The 17,899-nt window shown below is 37.2% G+C and overlaps 1 protein-coding gene across 1 annotated transcript; it reads left to right on the forward strand.

The window, feature by feature from the left end:
* Nucleotides 1–12,615: 12,615 nt before the first annotated feature.
* Nucleotides 12,616–16,610, forward strand: LOC121391382 (small RNA 2'-O-methyltransferase-like; the record flags this gene model as incomplete). Its single annotated transcript, XM_041523036.1, is given in 6 exon segments — nt 12,616–12,768; nt 13,852–13,971; nt 14,851–14,973; nt 14,976–15,046; nt 15,496–15,599; nt 16,490–16,610. Coding segments are annotated over 6 exon segments (692 nt in total), but the record flags the coding sequence as incomplete, so codon positions are not given.
* Nucleotides 16,611–17,899: the final 1,289 nt, after the last annotated feature.

Genomic DNA, 17,899 nt, shown 5'->3' on the forward strand with positions numbered 1-17,899 from the left:
ACTATGACATGGACTTCACCTTCGTTTGCCCCTTCTGCATACTTGGGTTATTGTCAATGTTGTAGACTCTGTGAGCAGTGCCTTCTGGTCCAATCTCATCTCCATATATATTTACTGGTATTGATCCTGGTAGTTTCTGCATTATTGATCTTATTGGACAATATGGAACTGACCAACCTTTACTGGTTACAACAAATGGCACTACACTCTCATCTGGTAAGGTATATACATTCTCACATTCACAAATATTATTGTTGTTCTCATATATCTATAGCACCCGTTTTATCTGTCAGTAATATCACTATATCATCAGTTGAGGCAAGATCCATGACTGTCTCATGGGGTGATGTACCTTGCTCTGGACAGAATGGACCCATCACTGGTTACTTGCTCTACTACACTAACACAACATTCAGTGACACTAGTACTATTACTGTTAACATTACTGGAGGAGACAACAGACAGTACAACCTCACAACACTCACACCTTACACTAACTGTGACAGTAAGATGATGGAAAGTACCAACAATACCCAATGGTGTCATTATCATGTATGAAATACGCTATAAAAAGGCTAACAGGAATGGTCCATATAATATGACAAATACAACCAACACACAGTACAGTATAGGAGGACTACTACCCAACAATAACTATACTATTGGAGTAAGAGCATATACTAGTGTAGGACCAGGAGAATGGAGTTATTTACAAGTATCTACTATTTTACCATGTAAGTTCGAAGAAGTGATTATTGAATTATGGTCATTTAAATATACACAGATGTAGAAGGTTTGTCTGTTCAAGTAATTGGAGCTATTTCTTTAATATCATAGACTTCATTGGACAATATATATCTGACAAGTTATATGCTACAATATAAACAAGTTGACCAAGTGATATTTGAAGATATCATTATAACACCATCTCTCTCAAGTATTGGACTACCAAACTTAGAGGAAGGAAAGTATATTTCAAATATCCAGTGTATTGACAATTAATAATGTTAAATATAATGGACCTATATCTTCCCCAATGATTGTAATAATATCGGGGACAAGTATCATTAATGACTCATTCATTTTGTCCTCTAACAATAACAGAGACACTGTCTTGTCTGATCCCTTCTTCTACTCCTTTATTAGTATCACAGGAGAGTTGGTCCAGGTCCTCTAATTGGTGTATCATTGTTAGTAGTGATAGTAGTTATATTAATAGTTATATTAAGTATATTTATTGGACTACTACTCTACTCTACTGCATAAGAGAAAATATACTATTACAAAGTTAGATGGTATGCACTCAGTACTGTGTAGTGAGATTATTGACTCTGTTTCTATACAACGAAGATTCCATTCCTATGACAATCAGTCCAGCATATATTAAGACAAATACTCATCCACTAGTTATGGATAATAGACATCAATAGAGTAATCCAAGTTACAAATGGGACAGTTTCTGCAGAAAAACAACCACTACTACCATAATAATCTGTGAAAAGGGATAGGGTTCCAGTGTTCTTGTCTGTAAGATCTAGAGCCCACAAGGTTAGTTGCAATTATAGGCTCATGACATTTTTGGCAATCATTTCAGTTCAATAATACTCAAGATATTAAAATCAGTTGATATCAAAGTCAAATTAATGTATAATTCAACAAACAACAAAATGATGCATGATTTTTTACAAGAAGAGACAGCAGTTTGAAGTTAGCATGATTGATGATATTATTATACATTTTTATACTAATGAAAAAACACAACACTGTTGTCAATAAACTTTGTCTGTATAGCCTCTACAATTATTATATTAATACAATTATAATTATTATAACTACTATATTGTTAGCAATTCTGCCAAAATAAAACCATTTTCCCATGATGTACACATACTTAAACATTCATTTATTTTCTTGTATTGAAATAATACTCCGCTCCTATACAAGACAGTAGTGAAATGGGTGTGGCTTACATTAATTGATGAGGCGATAGGTGAGGTGCACCTCCGTGAGGTAGAGGAACAGCTGAATGCATTCTCATATTTGTATTTCCTGACCAAACAGGAGGTGGAAAAGCAGAAGTGGGTGTGGTCACTGGTCGTGCAGGTGCTGTTCCAGCAACAGGTGCAACTACTGAATGTAGATTAAAACTGGGCGGAGTTGGAAGGAGTGGTGGACGCATATTTTGACTTTTATTATGATCCATTACAATTGGATGTGTGGGTGGCAAATGAGTAGGTGTGGCCTGAGAAAAGATAGGTGTCCTATGCGATGGAAAAGATGAGGTAAGTTGTTGAAATGTCCCAGAGGTCCCCAAATTTGGTTGGACAAATAAATGAGGGTGTGTGGCTGATGGATGTGGAGGCGGAGGATAGGGAGGAGCTGAAAGAGAAAGGAGGAGTGCCTGAAGGTAAGCCCTGATGAATAGTAGAAGGCAGTCTGTTAGAGATGACATTCTGAGGTAGGTGAGGTGGCAGTCCGCCAGAGTGCATCACGTTGCTATTATCTGTTCTATCTATGTACTGAATAGCACCAGTAGGAGGTCTTAATGATGGAGGAGGAGGAGGTTGTTGATGGTGACTATGATGATGTCCAGAGACAACAGGAGAACTGTCTTGTCCAGTCATTGTTGGTGTTCTTTGTTTCATATGATAATTAGACATAGGATGAGAAGGAGGAGGTGTTGGCATAAAAGGAACCATTATCGGTAATGTGTTAGGAAGACCACCTTGATTGCCAAGGGAAGGTAAAGATGCTAGAGGTAGTGTGGTTTGGTTACCATGGGAATGATGATGGTGATAACGATTGGTTACTGGAGGTGGTTTTTGGCCATTTTGTTTTTGGTGTGCCATCATTGCTAAGTGAAGCTGATGAAACAACTTGCACTAGGTAGGGAGGCGGTTGGTTTAAAATGGAGGACTGCTGAGGCAAGGCAGGTGCTGTATTGAGAGGTAATTTACCTGGTTTTGGTTTTATTATTATTAATAGGTCTAGGATTGTCTGGAGCAGCTGGGATTGTTGTGGGTTGTTGCTTAGGAACAAATTCATTTGCTGTAATATTAAGACTGGACTTACTGCACCAGTGGAATCATTGTCATCATGTAATGATTGTACACTGTCTTGAGAGAGACCAGTCTCTTGCCTGTCTGTCTCACCCATTTGTCTTAACTCTGAAGGTGCACTGGACGTTCGTGTGAGTGGGGAATACCTTGGAAAAGCAGGTGAGGAGCTCCCGCTAACAGGACCTTGTACAACATTGTCTTTATCATGTGATGTGTCATGTGACTGAGGGCTGTTTGGATATTGTGCTAGTGAAATATCTTGGACACTGGATGGTCTGAGTGAGTCTTGATCAATTATTGTCTTGATATGCTTTGGAGTTGAAGGAGTACCAATAGGAAGTGTGTGTGAGGAGTAAAAGTGTATGTATCACTTAAAGGTGATGATCTAGTCATAGGATCAGTGGTAGAACACGAGGACTATTAGTTTGAGGGTAACTCAGTGAGCTAGTAGTGTGGTGAGGAGATCCTTTTGGTGTTCTTGCTGGAGAACGTGGTGAGAGACGGGAGGCATCCATGGTCACCTCTCCTTCTATATGATCATAAGAGTCCTCCCCAGGTAGGATGACAGATTCCAATACCAGACCCACATTTGAGAGGGGGAATACACCCTCTTGATTCTCATCCTCTGGGGAAGATTTGGTTGGCATGACAAACAACATGAATGGGGCATTCTTTGAAACTTCCATTCATCAGAGGTCCCAATGCCTGGGGTACTCACTCTAGAACTTGTCTGACTAGTCATACCGCTTCTCAGAGACCCAGCTGAGCCAGCACTGCTCTGTCCACCTTCTCTAGACCCATTCTTGGACTTTAAAGCTGATGCATAGGACACAGTCCCAAACTTGGAACTAAGAACAGGACTGGGAATGAGTCTCTGGAAATGGACCTGTTGTTGTTGGTTTGCAATTTCATTGTTTGTTTTTTCACTGAGCAATTGCTCATTTGTCACAATGCACAAATAATTTTCATCACTCTCACTGTAACATCCTGGTGCTGTTGTTGTTGCCATGGCAACTGAACAACCTCTCTGGTGTTGCTGCAGCTGTTCTTTCTCTAAAAGAGAATGTCCTGTCTTGTTACCACAGCTCAAACCAAGTCCATCTTCTGTGTCTCTCTGGTGGTCAGCTCTGTTCTTCTCTTGTCTGGAGGAAGATTCTTCATTCTGCAACATGACCTGCAGCAACACCAGAGAGTACAGCAGGATGATCTCCTAATAATAAGGGCTTTTTAGTACCTACAATTGCTAGTATGTGAAAAATAATTGTAACTTGTTTTGCTTTTGGGAATAGACTTTTTTCAGTGCTCTTTTATAGACTTATGTACTACAGATAATGCACAATGCCTGTAGTTCTAGATAAAAAGCAGAATTACTAAATGTACTTGCTAAAACTATGAGGTTGTTCTCAAAGTTAAAGGTAAGTGATCTAATGCTGTTAATGACAAAGGTCAGTTTCCTACTTTTATTAATGATATTATTATATTTATTTTAGTACTTATTTAAAAGAAAAGAAGAGAAATATAGTGATATGATAAGAAATAATAATAATAATATTGATAATAATTTATTATGATCTCAGGCATGATCATGGTGCATGTGACAGTCATGTGATTACAGAAGAAATACATGTATACAAGACAGGGTAATGCATAAAGTACAGAACTAATTATGAACACAGGCTGAATAATTTATACATACAAAACAATATAGTAAGTGTTCAAAACACAGTCTGAGGAGAAGATAATTTATATGTACAGCTTTTGCTGTATATCATGTGTGTGAATGTTATAAATATTTATACCTGTGTGTGCTGGCTCTTTTGTACTTCGCTTTTAGGAAGTGGACGGTTGGTACTAGATGTAGGACGAGTTCCTGACTTTGGGCCTCTAGCAATGTCATCTTGTCTTGCTCCAGGTGGAGTATAATAACGTTGTTCGATCTAATATAATATGCAAGGTTTAGTGAACACTAGTGCTTATACCAGTGTGTACTAGGATGGTATATGTATGTTAGTAAGCTCTATACTACATATAGTGACTAGTGAACATCAGTACTTACCACAGTGACCTAGGATAGTTATCATTAGTAAGCTCTAGACTAGTGAACATCAGTACTTACCACAGTGACCTAGGATAGTTACCATATTAGTAAACTCTAGACTAGTGAACATCAGTACTTACCACAGTGACCTAGGATAGTTTATCATTAGTAAGCTCTAGACTAGTGAACATCAGTACTTACCACAGTGACCTAGGATAGTTATCATTAGTAAGCTCTAGACTAGTGAACATCAGTACTTACCACAGTGACCTAGGATAGTTTACCATATTAGTAAAACTCTAGACTAGTGAACATCAGTACTTGCCACAGTGACCTAGGATAACTACCATTAGTAAACTCTAGACTAGTGAACATTAGTACTTATCACAGTGACCTAGAATAGCTACTATTAGTAAACTCTAGACTAGTGAACATTAGTACTTACCACAGTGACCTAGAATAGCTACTATTAGTAAACTCTATAGACTAATGTACATACCACAGTGAGCTAGTATAGCTCTACACTAGTGACTATCAGTACTTACCAAATTAGTACACATTATGAAATAACACATAACATTAGCACTTACAGTTTTGGGTCTTTTAGACACAATTCCAGACCTACGTTCTGATTCCTTCCCTTGGTTTGAGACTATGTCAGAGGAAGAAGTAGTAGAGTCTGGTACAGGTAGTGAAAGACCAGTACTTTGAGGTATTGATGAGGGGGTGGGATTTAGCTGTGATTGAGGCAGTTCAGATGCTGATTCTGATGCGTTTTATTGGATGAGTGAGAATGGGTTTAAAAGATGAAGTATCTGTTGTAACCTGCAAATACAAAAATTATTGATAATACTGTTTATTGTTTAATAGTAACCACAGATGTACATACAGTATTAACATATGCTGTACAATTATTTAAAAAAAACAAAGTAATTTAATATCACTAGTATATATATATATGTACAAGTAGATCAGTTCAGTACTCCCAAATTCCTACAGTAGACAAATTATAAGGAATACTATAGGATTAATATATAGTCTTCAAAGATGCATTAGTGTTTAAAAAAAGAGGGCAGGTTGATTTAGGGGTTAAGACTATGATAGTATGTAGCATAGTACGACTGTACATTTAGTGGGTATCCAGTTTACCTGTGATTTTGGGAACTGTTCTGTCATAGTCAAATCAATAGCAGCTTGTAATAATTGGCCAGTTCCACTGAGAGAAGAAGGCTGTGAGGGACTAAGCGGAAAGGGTCGAGTAGAATTGTCAAACAATCGATAATCATTCTCAGCTTTGACATCTGTTGAGCTGTTAGCAGGATTTCTCTCAATATTATGTTCTCGTGAAGGTTTCTCCCCGATAGCACCATAGCGGCCACTACTTGGAGGCCAATTCTCACCAGCACTAGTAGAAGCAGCTTCGCCACTCCTCCCACCTCCAGAGCGAGACCACACATCGGATGTTTTGGAACGAGAATGAGCCTGGTTCCATACACTACCTTGTTCTGTTGAAGTCCGTCCATGACTAGATGAACCTCGATGTCTGTTATCTTCAGATCGTCGATTCTCTTGAAGTTTTCGTTTCTTTCACGTTGATCCTTTGTTTATCTCGTTTATATTCCACAACAGTGAAACCTTCTGTGTCAGGCAAGCCTCTCTTGTTTCTTCTTCTTCATCATGCGTGTGATAATCAATGACAAATACACCACTAGAATTCACGTCATATTTATCAAAACAGGAAGCTTTGGAGTTGGTAGCAAGCCATCTGATTTCTTTGGGTCTCTGAGTAATGGAGGATTGCTGTTAATAACACTGCTTATTTGAGGAACAGAAGGTGTAGTACTTATTAGTGGTTTCTGTGCAGTTTTGTGTGAATCAGTTCCTTTAAAATAAGACCCTTCTGAGACTTGGGGATCTCTATGGGATAGTTGGCCAGAAGAAAATTGACTCACATCTTGTCTCTGACTTCTTTCGTTTTGGTCTTGTCTGATATTACTACCTCTGTCTTTTCTGTTCATGAAAACTGTGTCTAGTACCTTTTTCTAAACTTTCTTGTAGAAGTTGGGTAGATGTAGTAACCTGTATGTCCAACTCATCTTCCTCCCAATCAGATGCACTATCAATATCATCTAAGTCTTCATAAAAATTCGTGGTTTTTTTGCACTGTTGGTTCAGTTTCATTACCTCTCCTTTGGCCAATAGATGGTCCCTTCCTGCCTCGACCACGCCCACCCCCTCTCCTCCCACCACGAAACCCACGGCTATCAAAAGTTTCGAGAAGGAAGGAACCAGATCCATAGCCTTGATCTCTACTTGAAAAGGGCTCTTGAGAGGACCTGTCTGTTGAAGATTGACTATAGTAGTAACTGTCCTCATCATCTATTTGAGCTACTTGAGGTTGTCTTCTATTTCTTGGACCATCACCAGGTCTTCTCTCTCCTCTATTGGAAATATTTCCACGTCCACTTCTTCTGCGCCCATCTTGTTTGTTATCCCAGTCTCTGTCATCCTCCTCCTCATATCTCCCTCGACCATAGTGTCTTCCATCTCTATATTTACCTAAATCCTCATGACGTCTATTTCTTACTGGATCTGAATCAGCCTGACCTTCATGACGTCTGCTTCTTACAGGGTCTGATTTAGGTTGACCTTCGTAACGTTTGTTTCTTACTGGATCTGAATCAGTCTGACCTTCATGACGTCTGTTTCTTACAGGGTCTGATTCAGGTTGACCTTCGTAACGTTTTGTTTCTTACTAGGCCTGAATCGATCTGACCTTCATGGCTTCTGTTTCTTACCAAGTCTGAGTCAGGTCGTTTGTTTCTGATTGGGTCCGAATCAGGCCGTCTGTTTCTGTTTGAGTCTAAATCAGTCGTCTGTTTCTGGTTGGGTCAGAATCAGGTCGTCTGTTTCTGGTCGGGTCAGAATCAGGTTGTCTGTTTCTGGTTGGGTCAGAATCAGGTTGTCTGTTTCTGGTCGGGTCAGAATCAGGTCGTCTGTTTCTAGTTGGGTCAGAATCAGGTTGTCTGTTTCTGGTCGGGTCAGTATCAGGGTTGTCTGTTTCTTATAGGTCTGGATCAGGTTGTCTGTTTCTGGGTTGGGTCTGAATTAGGTTGTCTGTTTCTCATAGGGTCTGGATCAGGTTGATTTTCATGCTGTCTATTTCTGACAGGACCAGAATGAGATTGAGTTTCTTGGGGATTATATCTTGTAGATTCAGGCTGTGATTCAATGATGTACATGTTGTACAGGTTCATGTTCAGACTTTACTGATGTAGGTTTTTGAGATCTTGCACTTGATAAAGTAGAAGCTTGATGTCCAGGTCTGTCAAGTTCATACTGTCTATTAGATTGTTTATTTTTAACATGTCTTTGATCACTGTTTTGTTCTGAATTTTGACGATTAGAATGACGATTGCGATAAATTTGTTCTGAGTCATGATCAGGATAGCGATGATCTGAAGTATGATTGCGTTCTGAATTATAGGAATCAGGATTTTGTTCTGGAGTGTGGGAATGACATTCTGCTCAGACTTATCAGCCTTCTGATGATCAGAACCAGTTCTCTTGGGCAGATCAGATCTGTGCTGTTCACGAGTACTACTAAAAGGCACTTTGTCACTGGAAGATTGATCACATTTTTTAGTATTAGAGGAGCTAGTCAGTTCCGGCTTGGAATTCTTTCTCTGTCTCGACTCTTGTTTATTTTTTTGCTCTAATTGAGGTGGATCTTTACTTTGAGTGGGTTTAGACTGAGAAGCTGATCGACCACCATAAGTCTCTGGGGAATCAGTGTCTCTCCTTGACTCCTCCCACTCATCTCGTTCTGGATGACCTCTTCCGGAATAGTCTGATCGGGAACCTCGCCCTCTTCCACGCCCTTTCTAGGAGGGCCATCAAAATTGGGATTCTCCGTCGTGTCTCTCTCATCAGAGTCATACTTGTGTTGTGGTAGTTTCTCTCTCCGATCTTGTCTGAAATCTGTTCCTTCAGAGCCCCTTTGAGGTCTTCTATCTCTCTCTCTTGTGTGTGGTAGATTTTCAGATGCTTTACTATCGTTTCGTTTAGGTACTTTCTTTGTGTCCTGTCTAATATTAATTGCTGGCTCCAATTCTCTTGTACCTTCTTCTTGAGGAGTGGTAGAATCTGTTAATTGAGTTGTTTAAAACAGGTTTATCAGGTTTATCCATATTTTTCCCACTACCTGATGATGATAGTCTTCCTCTCTGACCACCTGAAATTTCACCAATGGATGACATTCTTTGGTACTTTTCAAATTTTGCCTCACTAGTTCTTCCTTCTGGTTCATAAAGAGTCTTGGCTGAAATAGGACCACGATTATGAATATCATACACTTTAGCTTCTTCAGAGAAGGTCTCCGTTCTGGAAATTCCACACTGCTAACTGTATCAGGATTATTCAGAGGATGCGGGACAGGAGATGGGACAGAACCCCATGCTGGTTTAGACTTGGACTGAGACTGTTGTCCTGATGATTTATCAGATGAGTAATCTGATCTGCCTTGCTTCAATGATTGATTCTGATCAGATGGAGAGCCACGCCCAGCATCAGTATCTTTATTTACAAACTCACGCATCATGATCTTTTTGGGAACACTACGATTTTGAGAGGAATGATGTCTGGTGATTGAGGGGCATCCTCATCACCAACTTCTTTCTCTGCAGTAGATGGTGGAGTCTCAGTTGAAGGAGATGAGCGAGCCTCCTTCTTGAGAACTCTTGGAGGTCCACTTTTATTGTCAAAATTGGATTCCCATTCTCGGGACTCATTCCCATGTCTATAATTTTGATCCCATTTTGGAACAAAATTATAATGTCCACCTCGTCCTGGGTGATCATGGTCACCATCTCCAAATCTCCTTTGCTTTGAATGATGTCTTCCTTGTTCATATTGTCCTCCCCGAGGGGGAGGGTGAGAATATGGAGGGTACCAATGAGATGGTGCGGAATAGTAAGGGTAATCATGATAAGGTGATAATATGGAGGTCCAGGTTCACGGGGGTACCCTTGAGGAGCTGAGTGAGCAGATCTATTTGATGGAGGATGCTCGTCTTTGGAGGTTGGGTCATTTGGACTGTCTTGTCGTGTGAAGGGGGGCGGATGAGATTTCTTGTTTCTTTCCTTTTTCTTACGATCAATTTCCTCATCTGATGAATCCTCAAAGACCACGTCAACACTGTAATCGACATCTTCATGATGCCCCGCCCAGCCTTCATCATCGTCCTCTTCCATTTGTTTTAAATCATCTGCTTTAACAGTAGGGGGACGTCCAGTGTCTTCCCTCCGTCCATCAGGAGGTCTCTTTCCATCTCTGCTTTTGGGTGGAAGGTGATAAGGATCGCTATAGAAAAGAGAAAATACTTAATGTGGAACAGTTGTACAACATTATGAGATTCATGACTTAACCTTGCACTGTACACTAATCTTCTAAGTTTTTATTAACTTACATATCATATGGGTCTGTTGAGACATAGTTTGGTGGAGGAGGGTAAGGCATATGACGATGATGATAACGATAATTCTAAGAACATAATAAACATGACAATAATGGTCTGTGTGTGTGAAAGAGAGATACTTACTTGAGATGGAGGATAGTGACCACCTGATGGTGGTTGATAGTCACCTACAAAACAGATATTACAATAAATATACACACTATCTTATCCATAGCAAATTGAGAAAAAATGAAGGTAATAATTAGGAGGACAAGAATGAAATGAAAGTACATTCATTATTACATTAATTTAACTCATATACAGCTTAAATAAAACTATTTTTTTGTATTATTATTATTATTACTGAACCTGGTCTTGGTGGAGGTCGTGATGGATGGAATCCCGATCCACCACGATGAGATGGAGGTAGACGGTAGCTATGGACTGGAGGATAAGGCATAGGAGGTACATCTTGTCCTCGTGGATGATCTGGTATTGTGAGGGAGAATGACGTTCAGACAATGGACGATCTTTGTCTATAGAGTAAAGGCACTAATGTTAACTTATTAATGGTAGCTATCCTTGGTCACTGTGGTAAGTACTGATGTTTACTAGTCTAGAGCTTACTAATGGTAGCTATCCTAGGTTACTGTGGTAAGTACTGATGTTTACTAGTCTAGAGCTTACTAATGGTAACTATCCTAGGTCATTGTGGTAAGTACTGATGTTTACTAGTCTAGAGCTTACTAATGGTAGGTATCCTAGGTAAGTACTGATACTTGCTATCACTGTGGTAACTATTGATGTTTATTGTGTACCTTCATATTGGCGTTTCTTAGCATCATCTCTATTTTCTTTACGAGGTAATTTATCTTGTTCATCCAAAGAGGGAAAGTCAGCATGAAAATCTTCTGAGCGTTCTGGAATAGGATTAGTTGTCTTCCAACCCTCTAAATATCAAGACAATTTATAACAGAGGAGTGTATATGATTAATACCTTCTTTTTTCTCCATTTTTGTCTTCTTCTTGTCATCTTCCTCCTTCTTATCTCCTCCAGTGTTGTTGGTCCACCCACACCTCCCTGAGGTACCAAGCTGACACTACTGGGACGGTAATCACCATGAGAACTTTTGAGGCTCTCCAGTTGAACAGGTGCTGGCATACGTCGTGAATTTGAGACTTTACCGAGTGATTGCATTGATCCAGACCCTGTGTATTGGATACATGTCACATTATACTGTCATATCTCTACACATATTGTATAGGTATTATAGATTAGCATTGTAAAAAGAGAGCTTTGAAAAATGACTCTATTTATACATGTGTTTATTACTGAAAGTAATTTCCTACAAATTGTGACAAAGGGAAAGCCTGTAATTCATTTTACAAATAAAAGACGAGAACTAGAAGAGAAAGACTCAGTATATTAAATGTATTCAGTAAATGAATACTTTAAAAGTGAACATAGAGATTTGGTATTTCAAGGATAAACATACAACAACCACTGCTATCATTAATTTGTATGTCACTACTGTTATAAATACTATAGCTAGGCATTAATGTTATCTACACTACACATTACTACCATATCCTATAGCCTCATTATATAAGTTCTGTTAGTATAGTCTCCTTACTTTGCCCATAACGATAGTCATTGGGAACCCCCCTTTGTATGATTGAGCCAAATTCATTGATGGATATCTCTTGGCATTGCCAGCATCTTTATGACCACCTCCAGACATTCTCTCCAGTAGAAGACATTCAGATCTTTATGTGTGTGTGGCTATAGAATGAACATGAATGATAATTCTGATTGTCGCCATTTTGAGTTGGTGTAGGTAGGCGTAAAATAACTTACACTAGCTTTTCTCTGAAATCCCAGTTAGAGAACAGTCTTTTCAAAGATCTCAATACAATATACTACAGTTAGTAAGTTTCAAGAATTGACTGAAGGTCTCTTGTGAAGAAAAGAAAGGGAGATGGAAGAGGATTCGAAAAACTTAAAGATGGCGAAAGATTAGAATCAAGTGTTGTTTTACGGAAGTATACGGATACTAGTCAAGATGGCCGCAGCTGAGAAAGTGCTGAGGATAAGCCAATTAGATGTTTCAGAACTGGACAATGATCTTACCAGTATAATGCAGGAAAAATTTATTAGAATTTTTAAAGCTTTGCCCCAGGTGTCATTTTTGGCTAGATTAAAGCCAGAATTGAAGGCAGGCCTACGTTACCTTTTATGGAAATGGTCAATGGGTAACAATGGATGTACATTTGGACAACAGATGATGGGATTAAAATACTCAACAAATAATGGGATGGTATTAAGTAGACATCAAAGATGGTTTCTATTTGGCTACTTTGTGTGTATAGAATGGATACAAGACAGATTTGAAGATATTTTTTAATATTTTGTTTCCATCATTGCGAGCAGATCAACTCCTTGACTTTATTAAGTCTCTCTTTCAACTAGTCAATATGATTAATTTTTGTTCCTTCCTTCTCCAAGGATGCTACCCTTCTTTAAAGAAAGATTATTGAGACTAGTGATAGTATCACAGAGACAACAATCACTTCGAGAATTAAACTATGATTACATGAATCGTGAAATCATATGGTATGGTTTCTCTGAATTCATGTTCTTTGTCTTACCTCATATGAATTTACCTGCTTTACGGAACTGGATTCGTACTATGCTAACTAAAATAGTTCCAAGTCAGAGAAATATGGTGTCATCTTGGTCAGGGCATCTTCATCATCTTGTGCTTTATGTGAATGTCTACCTATCTTACCTCAAATAACACAATGTAGACATATATATTGTTATTATTGTATTGCAGCTAATATGAAAGCAGATTCTAACTTTCCTTGCAGTGTATGCAGTCAACCTGTGTTGTCTTATGTACATTTGAATGAAGTTGTGTCCATTAGAACACAAAATTAGTTTATTGAAAATTTTAAAAACCATTTTTCATTATTATCACTGAATTATGCATAATATCACAGCTGCCCACGTGCAATGTTCTCTATGGCAACTTTACCACCTCAATCTCGCATCATGAATCTGAGGAAATATTGCAAAGGCCCTATTTCAGACCTCCAGTATACAGACAACGTTATGAAGCAGTTGTAAAACTTTCTAGAAAGTTGCATCCAAAAAAGGTACTGAACTTTATAAAAGTAGATGGCCTCTTCTCAGTACTAGTGCCATATCTAGCTCTTTAAAATACAAAGAAAGCACAGATTTAAACTATTGGACACTTCTTGTAGCCTTGGAATTAGTTAAAATTGTCTTCTAATAGGTTATTGACATGGGTTGTGGTGAATGTAAGTTGCTGCGATCGTTAAAGTTTGAGAACTACATTGAAGAACTCATTGGAGTAGACATCAATGCTACTGCTTTGCAGACACATCGACATTATGTACAACCGTTAACTACAGATTACCTGATTAGAAGACCACGACCTTTAAAAGTACAGCTGCTAAAAGGTCTCAGTACTATTAATTGTATGAATTATGCTATATATAATTATATAAATAAACTTATTTAAAGTGATTCAATTATTGACCACACATAGAATTAAAATTAAGCACTTAAATAATATTTTATTGTCAATCAACAATTTGAGTATGATTGATCATTATTTGAATGAAACACTGTAAAACCTCTTTTCTACATGTTTACGTCAGCTTCTGCTATATATCTCTATAATATCATCACCTTCAGAGCTGTCTAAGGATAACTATTATTATTGTAATCTTGCTTGTTTCGACTAGTTTCTTTCTTGGCAAAACATAAAAGTGTTTTTTTTTTCATTTATTTCTTAATATTAGGTTCACATTGATGAAGTAGATGGGAGGACTAATGGAGGCAGACTTGCTAACCTGTATTGAAGTGTGAGTCTCTACAATATTTATATTATAATTGTACATAGCATAACCTTAACATAATGATATCTTAGTGATCAGAGATATTTATCTCTTTGTACTGATTTTTCCTTATTGTTTGGCAGTCTACCTTCTGTAATAAAGATGAAATAACATTTCTAAATCTTTTTCAACATTCACATTATAAGTATGTTCCTAAGGTTGATGATCACATGGCAGGTGCATTTTTATTGGTGCCACTCAAATTTCTGCAGCACCAAACTTTTCTACAAGGTTTTAGCAGACATTCGTTGAACATCTTGGCCATGCAAGACTAAGCTTAAATATATATTGTTGGTATCCATCTGTAATTATTGTTAGTAAATGTTTGTCTCTTATGTATTCAAGGAATTTTTTTTTTCAATTCAGCATAGAACATCATTCATGACTCTGTACTGGAACACGTTCCTCGTGTGATATTTGGAAAATTACAGCCAACTGTTGTCATAATCTCTACACCTAATGCCGACTTTAATGTTTTATTCCCTAATCTAATTGATTTAGACATTATGATCATAAATTTGAATGGGGAAGGAGAGAATTTCAAGAATGGTAAGTCTTTTAATCAAAATACTTCGTAAATAGAGTTTATGTGCTTGAGTTTATGAGTTCAAAATTTAATAGTGTCAATTGAATTGCAAAATGATATTGATATGAGATTTGTTATATTATTTTTGTACTTCTTTAATAAAACAAATGGTTCTATTAATTTAGTCCTGGTATGTTATGATCTAATCATGATTAATTATCCATATTTATCTTAGAGGAGATTTTAGTTTTTATGATGTGTGTACTGATATAGACAAGCCCACGTGTTTTTTTGTTATATCACAGTACATAGTACTTATATTAGAGCACCATATAATTTGGGCTTCAATGCGACATTATAACACTATGATGTCATTTGTATCATTTCTAAACACTATTGGTACTTGAACACGTTAAGTTATACAACAAATCGTTAAGCAACAAGTTACTACAAACTTGTATCTTTCATTAGGTGTATTAAAGTTTGTAACTGTTTACAACTATCTAGTTCAGTTTGATGGTGTAGGTGATCCTCCTCTTGAGATGTCTCATTTGGACACTGTTCCAAATTGCTATATTCACAGACAAGAGTCAGGTATTAAATATTTAAGGAAGCGTATACTGAAATGTTTATAGTCTTTTTTGCAAAATTGGTTACACAGTCAGAGCAAATGTAAGTGATAGGACAGAGGGCAAAGAACCACATAAGAGTTTGCTATATAAACACAATAATGCAGTTATGTCCCTTATGAATATTAATAAGTTCTCTAAAATTTGCACCATGAGCCATATCTTTAGTCTTCCAAACTAAATAGCTTAGATACTAAAGTATAATTTTAGTTATGTCAATTGCGCAGGAGGAGTATTATTCCAATTAATGCCATACCTACTTGTAATTTTTTTTTATTTTCATAAGCAAAAGTTTTGATGACGAAAAATGAAACATTTTTTTCTCCCAGATCATAACAGAGATAGAGACATTTCTCTAACAGACACACCCCATGAGCAAGTATGCCTGTACAATTATAACTCTTACAATATGGTTGCTTTCTTGTACAGATCTATGAGTGTACGTTCCCTCATGAACTCAATACTCCAGAACAAAGACTAAGCAATGAAGCTCATTACCTTTTACATGTTCTCTTTAGAAGAAGAACTGCACACAAATGAACAAAGGAGACACTTGCTTGTGAGCTGTACCGAAAATGGGCTGGAAAGCAATGACATAGGACATACATCAATAGAGAACAATGATGAAAATGGCCGTCACCAGCTGGACGAGTCCCTTGATTCTCCTTTTTGAAACGTCTCATTCGTTAATTATAAATTTATTAGAACTTTTGGATTATCCTCAGATTCAAAGATTTACAACCAATTTGACGAGATAAGGCAAGGACATACATCACAAATCGTCTTAATATGTATCTCTTTATTTCCTTTAGTCCAAGCTTTAAGACGTTATTCTTCTGTTGAATTAACTAACAGATGGTCTCTGTGCAATTCTTTATGATGAGTTAGAGGATTCAGAAACGGAATCAGTCATTGAAGAAGCATCAGAAGACGAGGAAGATATTATTGACAATATTTGTTATGTGGATCAACTGAAGTATGGGACTAATTGTATCACTAATTGTTATCATTCCTCAACATAACTTGTTGGTATGTTTATCTATAGATCTAGTCGATACTAAGTTGATTTGTTTTGTAACTTGTGTACTAACTATATGGGGGACAACACATCTTTTCATATTTAAGTTTTTACGATCTCACTCTCTTTTAACCATTACAGTATTAGTGGTATATTCTGTTACTATTTCTGCTCAAGGCTCTTGTATATCCATGTCCTGAATGCCACATAGGTGTACACCAAAAGAGCACATGGTTCAGGTGGACCACATGTGTATCTTACCCATAACAGATTTCATGTTTAATTTTCAGTTCTAAAAGAAGCTAAGTCCTTATCAAAACGTTGTGTTCTGAATATAGGGCTCCACTACATCTGAAACACAAGACCTCAGGCCGGTCAAATTTAATATTATATAAACAAAGGGTTAAATAATAAGGGTTTTAATTATACAAAGACGAGGATAAACAAAGTGATGTTTGTAAAAGAATTGACAACTGTTTTCAGTAGTTATGTAAAAGGGAGAGAAATGAATATTTGAAAAGTAAATAATTATACTGATACAACCATAACACAACAAACAATAATAATAATATAATGACATGTACACAATATAAATACATGTAGATGTTGTGTACATGTAAAACAAATTGATATTATGTTTAATTTTATAATGATTACATTTGATCTCTGTATTTGACATAACGGAAAGAGAGTCTACAAAAAAAGATAATGTCATTGAAGAGATCATTCTGATTACAAGTAGTTCTCCTATAATACATATCAGTGACAATGTTAAATTAGAGAGATGGAGAGGGAGAATGCTACCAAGATTTAAGAAGAGTTAACTCATTGCAGTTGAAGAAGACTCAACTTCAGTTATTGTATGAGTAGGAGAGGATGATGGAGTACTGTCATTGGAACCTAAGAGTAAGCTTTCAGATTTTTTTTACGTTTTTGTCGTGGTTTTTGGTTTAGGACTTGGCTCAACATTGTGAACATCATCTCTTTAAAGCGTGACCTATATAGAATAAGCAGTTTAGCTATGTGTTGTGAACATAAGAACATACCTAATATACTATGTGTATGTATCCCTACATTTTTACTAAACTATCTATATTTCTTACCCATGAAGAGCATGTCCGGTCATGTGACACCACCTGAGTGTTTTGTCAACATAAATTTTAAGATTGCTATCACCTTCATCTAGAGAGAGAGAGAGAATGTGTAATTATATTCAAATTAACACAACTGTTAACAATTAATAATAA

This window comes from Gigantopelta aegis, unplaced genomic scaffold, assembly GCF_016097555.1.
Source record: "Gigantopelta aegis isolate Gae_Host unplaced genomic scaffold, Gae_host_genome ctg2263_pilon_pilon, whole genome shotgun sequence".
Lineage (NCBI taxonomy): Eukaryota > Metazoa > Mollusca > Gastropoda > Neomphalida > Peltospiridae > Gigantopelta > Gigantopelta aegis.